This window comes from Pseudopipra pipra, chromosome 6 (genome assembly GCF_036250125.1).
Source record: "Pseudopipra pipra isolate bDixPip1 chromosome 6, bDixPip1.hap1, whole genome shotgun sequence".
Taxonomy (NCBI): Eukaryota; Metazoa; Chordata; class Aves; order Passeriformes; family Pipridae; genus Pseudopipra; species Pseudopipra pipra.
This window is the reverse complement of record NC_087554.1, coordinates 26,478,914-26,490,019: the sequence shown is the minus strand read 5'-3', so window position 1 is coordinate 26,490,019 and position 11,106 is coordinate 26,478,914. Positions and strand designations below refer to the sequence as shown.

Here is an 11,106-nt window from a genome sequence, read left to right as displayed (position 1 = left end):
CTGAGCTGCATTCTCAGCCTCTTCCAGGAAGTAAATCCCTGGCTCGAATTGTATTATGGAATAAGGATTTCCAGGGAGGGACTTGACAGTCTAATTGCATCTGTGCCACTCTACTGATTTAAGTAGCAAATTCCTGGATAAACATGGTTGCAGCTTTTTCTTTGGTTCTCTTTTGGAACCAGCATAAAGAGAAGTAGTAAGATTGGAATGGAGTAATCACTCATTGATGCACAAGATTGAAAATTATAATTTTCTTAAAGGAGAAGAAAAAAGGGGCTTTTTTGATGGTCCACAAGCCCTTGTCATGCTGCTCTGTCTAAGCTTGGTAAAAGTAACCAAACCGTGCACACTTCCCGAACATCGCCAGTTCCCGGCTGCAGTTAGGGATACAAGTACCACCACTAGTTCAGGACAACTCTAGTGAAGTTTTACTGGGGCAGTAGTGATGGTCTTATTTTTATTGCCTAGTAACTGTGTGTTATGGTTTAAGCCCAGCTGGCAACTAAACACCACAGAGGCACTCCCTCAACCTCCCTCCCCCAGTGGAATGGGGAGGAGAACTGAAAGTAAAACTTCTAGGTTCAGATAAGAACAGTTTAATAATTGAGACCGAAGCAAAACATAGTAAGAACGATAATAGAAAGGGAAAGAAAAACAAGTGACGCACAATACAATTGCTCATCACTTACTGACAGATGCCAGACTGCCCTTCTCAAACCCAGATTGGCCCCCCTTCCAGGTAACTCTCCTCAGTTTATATACTGGACATGACATTTTATGGTAAGGAATATCCCTTTGGCCAGTTGGGGTCAGTTGTCCTGGCCATGCTTCCTCACACAGTTTCTCTTTTGTGCACCTCCTCACTGTGCCAAAAATCCCAAACCAACAAAACTGTCCTTGACTTGGCATAAATGCAACTTAGCAAACCCCAAAACATCACTGTGATAACAACATTATTTTAATTCTGAATCCAAAACTCAGCACTGCACCAGCTACTGAGAAATTAACTCCCTCCCAGCCAAAACCAAGACGCGGTGGTGCCTACAGAGAGATGGACTGACACAGCTTAGTCATGAACACAATTTTTATCTCCATGCACTAAGTGGTCTGGATTAATCACGCTTTTAAGGATTTGCGGTAAATATACTATTTAGTGGTTTGGGGAAGCAGCGGTGCCGAACAGCCGATGGCCACAGCGTGTTTTCACTGCAAAGCCTCTTCGCAATTAACCTTCGGGCCTATTTCGTCCTGGGCTCCTCTGATGCAACTCTTCGTGCATGACAAAGCGAAGGCGGTGGAACGCACGGAGCCCCACGTGTTATAACCGTGACGGCGCCCCGGTTCCAGCGCCGTCAGCCCCGCACCGCTCCCGTCGGCCGCGGGGGCCGGGCCGGCACAGGCCGCCTGCTGCGTGGTTGGAAGGGGCAGCCTCGGGGGACACGCATGACCCCGCTCCCTGCCCGACCCGGGACTGGCCCGGGGTTCCGAGCAGCGCCGCACCCGCCCCGCGGCGCTTCAAGGGCGGCAGCGCGTCACTTCCGGGACGCACCCGCCTCCTCGCGCCAGCATCGCGAGACCCCGCCCCGCCTCGCGCGAGACTCGCTGGCTCACCCGCCGCCTCGGCCGAGTCCCTTCGGCAATTTCCGTCACCTCCAGACCCTACCAATCGGCCGCGGGAGCGCATCGATGAGCGCGCGCCCCCCGCGGGGTCCGTGCGGGCCCGAGCCCCGCGGTGCGGGCCCGGGTCCGTACGGCGGCCGCGGCGACGGGGGCGGGGCGGCGGGGCCAGGGTGCGGGGCCAGGGCGCCGGGGAGACATACGGGGTTCGATTGATCAGGTCTGGGCATGGCGCCTCTCCTCCCCCCCGCCATGGCTCCCCGTGTCCCTGCTCCTCTCCTCTCAGTGAGCGAAAGTGGCCGCCGCCGCCGTCCCAGCGCCCGCAGCCGCCGCCTCCTCCTCAGCACCAGCGCGGGCGCCATCTTGGCGAGGCAGGAGCCGGGAGCGCTCCGCGGCAGGAGACAGGCAACGCCAGCCCCGGCAACGCGGGGCGAGAGGCCGGGTGGAGCAAGCGGGGGAGCGAGCCCGGGAGACACCCCCAGCCCCCTGCCACCGCCGCCGCCGCCCCGCCGCCGGGCCGGCTACTCAGGTGAGCCACCGCGGCGACCGCGCAAGGACACGCGGAGCCGGGGCTACTGCGGACGACGATGGAAGCTCCAGGCGGGCAGGCCGCGGCTTCATCCCCCGCGCCGACCGGCGGCCGCAGCAGCCGGGCCTCTTCTTAAAGGGACAGGCCCCTTCCCCGCCCTGCCCGCCGGATGCGCCCCGCGGTACCGACGGGTGCGGAGCCGCTGCCCCCCCCCCACCCTCCCGGCCCGGAGCGGCCACCGGGCCCCGCCAGACGCGGGGAATTGGGCGGGGAGAGGTGCGGGGGGGGGGTGCGGGGGCGCCCCGCGCACCTGGGGGCGCACGTGCGGGCGGCGGCGCGTGCGCGGCGGGCGGAGAGGGGTGCGGGGGGGGACGCCCGGCGAGGGCGGCGGCGGCGGCGCGGCCGGGCCGGGAGCGCCGCGTCACCGCCGGGAGCGCGCTCGCGGGAGCGCGCCCGGGGCCCGCCGGGGCCGGCGGAGCGCGGCCCCCCCCCGCCCCCGGGAGCCGCGGGGGGGCCGGGCCGGGCCGGGCCGGGCCGGGCCGGGCCGCGTCGCGTCGCGTGTGGCGGCGCTGCCCGCACAGCCCTGCGGAGCGGGGACGGGGCTTCCCCGGCGCCCCCGGAATGACCGCCGGCACCTGCAGGAAGGGGCCGCCTGCCAGGCTGGTGTCGTTGTGCATGGAAAGTATCTCTCGGGTGTATATGAGGCACAGTTCAATGTTGTGCTTGCTCTGGTGAATGCACATACTAGGAAACACTTCTTTAAAGCTGGGGTGTAAAGTCTGCTCCTGTTTCACTGCAAACACAATCTAGCGCAATTTCTGCCCATAGTTTAACATTATACATTACTTTTTCGTTAGCTGTTGCCGATATTGCATGTTGAATTTCCGCCTCTACGGTGTTGCAGATAGTAATAAATTCCTTTAGTTTATTTTCATCTTTACATGGAGAAAATGGTGCAAGTCAAGTTCCTTTTTTATAGTAAAATGTCTTTATGTGCGTAATTAGAACTTTAGTTTCCTCTCTTACAAATACATCTACTGCATGGATTTGTAGAGGACACCTTATAGGCCTGTTTGTATGTGATCAACACATTTTTTAACTTACACGAATCAGAAATTATCTATTTGTGTTGTCACTTCTTTAATGTGTGTGTATAACAGTATGTCATGACAGTGGGAGTTTAATAAGATAGTGCGGGAAAAGTACAAGAAATAGAACTGTAGCTTGGAGCTTTTCCCAATATCTTAAGAATTTTGCCTGTAATTCTTTTCTTCTCTATTTCTCACGTATATGTTGTTGAAGTTGCTTAAAATATTGCCTCACACTACTTGACCATTCAAATGAACAGGTTTTATGCCATTCAGGTATAATGTAATAAGCTAAGTAATGTAAGTTCTGTAATAAGCATGCTCTTTGACAGGCTAAATTACATGCTAGAGATTGGCTTAGATGGCAAGAAAAAAATGGTCTTAGAGCTTTTTTTGGACATAGTTCCCTTTTTGTAGTCTCGGGTGGAGGGAGTAAAAACCAAACAAAACTGAAAACATTCATACAGTTGGTGTTTTGTGTGAGTGGCAATGTGTGAAGGTAGCTGTTGGTGCTGTTGTGTAGAGCAAAGGGTATAAATGCATTGCCAGAGGTCTCCATTAGTACCGTTAACTGCTCTTTTGGGAAAGAATTGCTCTAATTGAAAAATTAAATATTTAGATTTGTTTTTCTGCTAGTTTAAACATGGAAGCAGAGCTGTGACATGCCAGCTTTTGTGTTCAGTATGTTTTAAGGTATTCTGTTATTCACTTCTGATACATTGTTGTATAGCTTTTCTTTTAAATAATAAACTGAGCCCTATCTGTTACTGTTCTTTTGGACAATTGTAAAATTCAGAGCCAGTGCCCCACTGGCTCTTCTCTCTATTTAAAAGTGATTAAAAGGTGGAACACAGATCAGTGAAATGCTGTCTCATTCCTTGCAAAACAATATAAAACCTTACCACAAAAGCAAACCAGCAAAGTATCTAGTTTACCTAGATTTCGTTACTCAGAAAAGCACTTAAAATGGCTTTTTTTAATTTCAAACTGAAGTGATGCAAACTCACAGTTGAGTTTTTATATGCATGTCTTTTATTTGTTTAACTCGAGTTTAGTGAAGATTGAGGGCTTTAGGTTCATATGAAATAACTTATCTGCTTTTTTTAAAGCCATAATCTCTCACGTACCCAAGTTATATTTAAGAGACTGCCATTAGAAAAGACTGTATGGGAATTATGTTTTGCTTTAAAATGTGGTATATAGTGTAGTCTGGAAAATGGTTGTTAGTGGAACTGTACCTTTACCAAAGCAAGCTAAAATGTGAGCAGCGAAAAGAGAGCATATAATTCTCCTCCAAGCAAAATCCTTCTTTAAGTTTTTTATACCATCACAATTGTCTGTACTGGAGATTATGTGCTTGTAAAGAAGCAAAGATATACCTGGCTGATAGTACTGTGCTAATGTAAGTTTTCCATACAGACCTTGACTGAGTCTTCTGTTTGAATATGTATATTTGTGTCACAGTTTATTCTGGAGATCTTACTACAGGAAGATCTTAGAGTATTCTGCTATTCCAGGGAGAGTTTAATGTCTCAATTGTAAATTTCTTCAAGAACAAAAAGTATTTTAGATGTTTATATCAGTTTGGAAAAATCTCTCTTAATAAGTTGATGTCGAAACCGCTAAAGTTGCAAGATAACTAAGGTAGCATGGAATCTTGTGTTCTTGCTCCCAGTTTTTAGTCCTGCGCTATGGATAAAACTTTCAATGCTGTAAATAGAGAGATGGGGAATACATACTTTCTGGGATTTCAGAGGTTTGTCCACTTGGATGTTTTGTCATTCTGCTTATGCTGATTGGACAGAGGAGAGAAAAGAAACTGCTTCTGTGGGCTGAATACTGGAACAAGTAAATAGTGGAGCTCACCTGCCAGCTGGTCACGCTTCATATACATGCACTTCGTGTGTGGCAGGTGAAAATGAATTAGTTTTACCTGCCTGTTTTGCCTTGCATTTGTCATAGGCTAAGAAGAGGTACTGTGCATTAGCTGCTATCTTGTACCTTTTCCTTCCATGGCAGCTTGAGTTTGCGTATGTGCCCTCAGCTAGGAGTATAGTCATTATCATTATTTACTATGATGGTTAACATTAGGTGTAAAGAGCAGAAAAAATAACCCTTTGGACCTTACCTGAGGTGTAGAGGTAACAGCAACTGAAGGGAAAACCCCCCAGAAACTCCTAGAAGAAAAAGTACTGCTTCAAAGAGCTCTGTAAAGCAAATCCCATCTAGCTTGCAGCTAGGCACAAGAGCCAAATTTTGCATTTACCACTGACAAGTCTCCTGTTTAATTTGGTATCAGTAGGAAAAACTTGCTGGACTTCCATTCAGAAATAGGCAGTGGATATTTGTTTAAATTGTGAGAATCTACTTCTAAAGCTGAGCTTCTTCATGAGACCACCAGTGTTTCTGCTGTTTGACTGGTGCAGGTCGGTGGGTATAAAACTTAGAAACCTTGTTATGAAACCTAACTCTGCTCTCAGAATACATCCTTGGAGTATTCTTCTCCAATGCTGGATGTTAACTTACTGAGTAGGTGTTAGAATGGGCAGACTTGAAAAGACAAGAGTGAATGAAGAAACTCCTATATTAAAAGTGAACTAAGCAATGTGATTTAAAACAGGTTAAAGAAGGCTTCTTCAGAACTGAACTTAGATATTAAAAAAATACATATTATTATGGAAGTTATTTGCATGAAGTTTTTATATTCCTGATGATATTTTATGTATGCTTTTCATGATTCAGCAGTCCATATGATACAATTAAATGGTTTCAGCGTGACCTTCTGATTAAGAATTTAGAGGATTCAAAGTGCCAGCCGGGCAGTGCAGAAGTTATTTGTTTCCAAATTCCAGGTTTCTAAATTGTTAGAACTCTATGGGAGAGGAAGAGAGAAAGCAAATAGCTACTGAATTTGATACTGAAACTTAACATAAAATTGACGCGTATCAGTAAGAAAGTTGTGATGGCAAAAGGATTACTCTGCAGCATTCAGTCATTTTAGCACCTGTAACATATGAATATTTACCCAAATGTTTCATCAGTAGTGAAACCATTTCGAAAATCTGTGTCTTTGCAATCTTACTTAAACTGAGTAGGCAGAAGGACAGATTTGTTTCAAAAGTGGCAAAGAAAAGTGGAATGAATGTCATCACCATGTAAATCCACTGAGGCAATGTCTGTGTGATGTCCCGAACACTGTTACCTACCATAGTGGATCAGGCTTTGTGCCTCTCTCTTGTTCCCATCTTCTCTTGTTGCAGTATTCAAGCAGGTTTTGCCATTGGAAATCTTTGTTTCTTAAAACCTAGAGTGGAAACAAAAGAACAGAGAATGAAGAGATGTCTGTCACTTACTTTCCGTATTATTACTTTGATCGTCAGAGAAGCACTGTGTGACTGTTAGCATGAATAAATGAAAGGGCTGAATTCAATGTCTAAACTATTCTCTATTCAAATGTGCTTGTGTAACACTTACTAAATTTGTTTTGGGCATTGTAAATATATTTAAGAATATTGTTAAGTTCTCCTGTGTTTATTTATTTATTTGGTAGGTGGGATATAGACTAGTAACTGTTTTGGGGGCAAGAGTAATTAAAATAGGAAGACAAGCTAAGGCATGTCTCTTTATATGGGTGAAATGCACAGTACTTATACTATGTCAGCTTAAGAAGGACTTTATTAAATGTGGAAATGTAAGGTTTCCTGATCTGGAAAGTAATATTTAAGAGCATAGGTATCTGAAAAAAAGTAAGGATGAGACAGTTACTTAGCGTGTAAGTGTACGTACTTAGCATACTGTACACAACAAGGGGATATAATATATTAAAATACAGAGTAAAACCTCCTCTTTACAATAACTGTAGTCACTGCAGACGGAGGATATTACCACTTGCTCTTATGCTTGCCTGGGAACTCTGTGCAGTACCAATGAGCCACTCCTGAGAAAATATCTTAGTTTTCTACTTACTAAACACAGCTGTCAGCATCTTCTTATGATAGGGTCATTTGTATCTTACAAGTAAAGAAATATTCTCCTGCTGGGTTATCTCCTAAACTGTATGAGCATGGAGGCAGATAAGCACCGTGGGAGCAGGGGCACTGATCCAGTTGGGTAGAACCACGTAGACCAACACTTGAGCAAGTGTGTCTGGGCAGCTAGAATAGCATCCAGTTATTCATTGTGGATCAGGAAGATGGTTGTGTTTATTTTGCCTCTGGCCTGTTTGCTGTCCTGCAGTTAAAAGCTTGACCTCAAATCTATCTTATTTCTTTTCCTTTATTTTGTTCTTAAGCTTGTATAGTTCTGTGAGGGCAAGGCTCATTATAGGGCAGTAGAGTGCGTTTGTTTTTTTATCTTCCTCAGAGGCCATGAATCCAAATCAAGTCCTGTGTGCTTTATGCCCTTTGGGGCACATTTTTTTCCCCACAACGCTGAGAGGACCAGTAATGCCACTAAATGTTGAGGTTTGGGAACATGGTTTTCTGCAAAGAGCAGACAGGTGAAAGATGCCACATGGTTCTGAGTTAATCATGTTAATGTAACACGTGCTCTTGTTGATAGATTTTGAAATGGAGCGATAAAAGGAATCACCATACTTTTTCTGATATTGTACTAGGGATAGATTCTTGCCCCTATGAAATATATAATTTTTATTGGTGATCTGAAGGAAAACCACTTTCACCTTCATGGTGTCCTTTTCTATCACGTCTTGAATGATTTCTTCCTTTAGAGATGGAAGTTTCATGTTTCCTCTCATTTTTTAACCCTTTTACTTCATTTCTTCATGGAAAGCATTGCCAAACACTGGAACAGGCTGCCCAGGGAAGAGGTTGAGTCACTGTCCCTGGAGGTATTTGAAAGGTGTGTGGATATGGCACCTGGGGACATTGTTTAGTGGTGGATTTAGCACTGTTGGGTTAGCAGTTGGACTTGATGGTCTTAGAGATCTTTTCCAACCTACATGAGTCTGTGGTTCATAGCCCTGTCTCTTGGAAGACAGTTTTTGATTTTAAGGTGGGTTTGTTCATTTTTTCTTTTGTTTTCCGTTTGATTGATTGGTTGGTTGGGTTTTTAAATGGCTATTAAGCACTATGACATATGTGGATGAAAGTTGCTTGGAAAATGTGCATCTCACTACCCTTACAAGGAAAGTTTTCAGGTGTTCTGATAAGCTTTACTGGAAATGGGTATTTGGTAACTGAGGTCAACCATTCAATTGCTGTCAGGTATGCAAAGACCTGATATATGGAAAGCTGAACCTAGATAGCTTCAGTCTAAAGATGATTTTTAGATCAGAGCTGGTATCCTGTCTAATGGCTTCTGGTATGTTATTGGTTATTCTCTGTGGATAAGGACGTTAACACTGAGTATTTATTAAGAAATAATAAAATTTGCTCATGTTCAACCACAGCTATTAGTCTCAAGGTGGGAATCACTTATCGTTGTTTCTTGTTACTTTAGAAGATCTAAAACTGTTCTATAATTTTTGAGAATAAAAGACTTGAAAAAGGTTAGGTGCTGGGTTTTGGACTGTATATGTGAAGAAAAAACAGTTTGAAGATTGGGTACCCAATCTGTATGTTCACTTATATAAGCATAAAACAATTTAGTTACCGATTTAATAATTGAACAAATATAAAATGTCTTTAAATAAATTGATGTGAAGTTTGCTTCAGTTTTTGTAGTATTTTTAAGAAGTGACAGAAACCAGAAGAATCCTTCAGAAGAGCAGCTAGTCTAGATCTGACTAAAGCTGACTGGTTTTAATTTGAGAAACCTGTTCTAGTGGGAAGTGTCTCTGCCCATGACAGAGGGGTTGGAACTAGATGTTCTCTAAGGTCCTTTCCAACCTAAACCATTCTATGATTTTTGTTCTCCACTGGAAGTAAAAGCTTAAGGCGTTTATTTATTATTAAATATTATAATATTTAGGATACTGACAGCACTTTCATTTGTACAGTAACAACTGCGGATTTGGAAACAATTTATCTTTCTCACTATTATTATAATGATGATGGCATCTTTTGTAATTGAAGAAAAGTAAAATTCAAGTTGACAGAGCTATTACTGTAACAGTTGTTATGACATCCTTTGTAGCTGGAAAAGTAAACTGCAGTTGACAGAGCAATAAAATGTTTTGATAGCTTTGTTTTTAAAGTATGTATTATGCAAATATTGCAGGGGAATGTGTTTGGGTTTATTAAGAATTTTAAATAGTCAGAACAAATAAATGAAAATCAGGCAGACGATTTTTATTATTGAAAAAAACATAAAGCTAGAATATGTCCTGAATTTGTAAATATTAAAAAGTATGTAGTAAATTGCTAATTATGTTGAATTTTAGAATGCAAAAGGGTTTTTTGTCAAGTATTTGTAGCTTGTTTGCCAACAGGTAACAACTTTGAGTGCTGTAAGAGTAATGTTGCTTTAAGGTAAAGGAGAAGTCTTACAAGTATTCAGTAGACTAGCTGTGAACTGAATGGTAAAAGCAACAGAAGAACAGTATTTTCCGTAGTTCTTTCTTTTTGGAGTAAGTTTATATATATTTATTTATATATATCTCTGCCCTCTGTTCAGAGTTAAACGTGTTATCTGTAATAGCGATGAAAGTTTACTGTAGATGCTTAAGGACTGGCTTCATAGGACTCTGCGTTTCTACGTCACCACTTGGATTATCGTACAAGGTCAATACAGTGCTCGTTCCCATTACACAGCATCCACAGAGTCATAAAAAAGAAACCTAAGAATTTAGTTTTTGGCTGTGGTAATATTGTGTTGGAAAGTTGAGTGGGAATTTGTTTACTATACCTATTAACGGCAACCTAAGCTTTTGCCCAGAACTACCTCGGTTCTGCATTCTGTGAGATATTAGCATTTGGTGCAGCATGGAGTACATTTGCCTGCTCACCAGGTTGATTCCTTTTAGAGGAGGCAGTGATGATAATGACTCTTGTTTCTTTTTAACAGCAGTGTGTTCAGAGGCACCTGTGCATGAGGAAAAGTTTGTTCTATGGCTTCAGAGCTGGGTGCCAGGGAGGATGGCAGCTGCTCAGAGCTGGCAAAACCCCTCTATCTGCAATACCTGGAGAAAGCTCTGCAACTGGATCAGTTTTTACGACAGACATCTGCCATCTTTAACAGGAGTATATCCAGGTACCAAAACCTTTTCCATTTTCCCTTGGGAATACCAAGGAAAGACAAGCATTTTTTTTTTATGTTGTTCCCAGACAACACAATTTTAAGAATTTAGTAGTGACTTGTTAATTATAAACTCTTCTTCTTTGAAGAAGGAGAGGTCACTTGGATTGTTCAGCCTAGAAAAGAGGAGATGTAAGAAATACTATTAAATTTACTGGTAAATCCATGATTGGCTCCAAGTTCTGAAACAAAGCTTTTCTGATCTCTTCTCTCTGGTGACCCGTGACAGGACCAAAGGGAGTGGCATGAAGCTGTGATGGGGCGTGTTTAGGTTGGATATTAGGAAAAGGTTCTTCACCCAGAGAATGGCTGGAACAGGCTTCCCAGGGAAGTGGTCATGGCACCAAGCCTGACAGAGTTCAAGAAGAATTTGAATAATGTTCTCAGATACATGGTGTGATTCCTGAGGTGATTCTGTGCAGGGCCAGGAGTTGGACTTTGATGATCCTTGTGGGTCCCTTCCAACTTGGGTTATTCTATGATTGTATGAAAGATTTTGGACTGTGGTTCTCTTAGTGCACACTGGTAATCCATTGTGTTACCAGCCCATGTACAAACTAGCACAAATGTTTTAAAGATCTTTTTTGTAAGTAAATGGCCAAAACTTCCTTTGTCTGCAAGAAGTAGGATGAGGAAGCACTAAGTTGATTTTCAGGGACACTTATGGCCTGTAGC

General features: G+C 43.8%; 1 protein-coding gene across 2 annotated transcripts in view; it reads left to right on the top strand.

The window, feature by feature from the left end:
* The first annotated feature begins 1,889 nt into the window (after window positions 1–1,889).
* INO80 (INO80 complex ATPase subunit) overlaps window positions 1,890–11,106 on the top strand; it is an 82,497-nt gene continuing 73,280 nt past the window's right edge. The window contains exons 1-2 of one of the 2 annotated variants that reach the window (XM_064658053.1): window positions 1,890–2,146; window positions 10,201–10,386. In XM_064658053.1, coding sequence (XP_064514123.1) covers window positions 10,244–10,386 — 143 coding nt within the window. In that variant the 5' untranslated portion in view covers window positions 1,890–2,146; window positions 10,201–10,243. The remainder of the gene's footprint in view (window positions 2,147–10,200; window positions 10,387–11,106) is intronic. The other variant, XM_064658054.1, reaches the window with a different exon arrangement.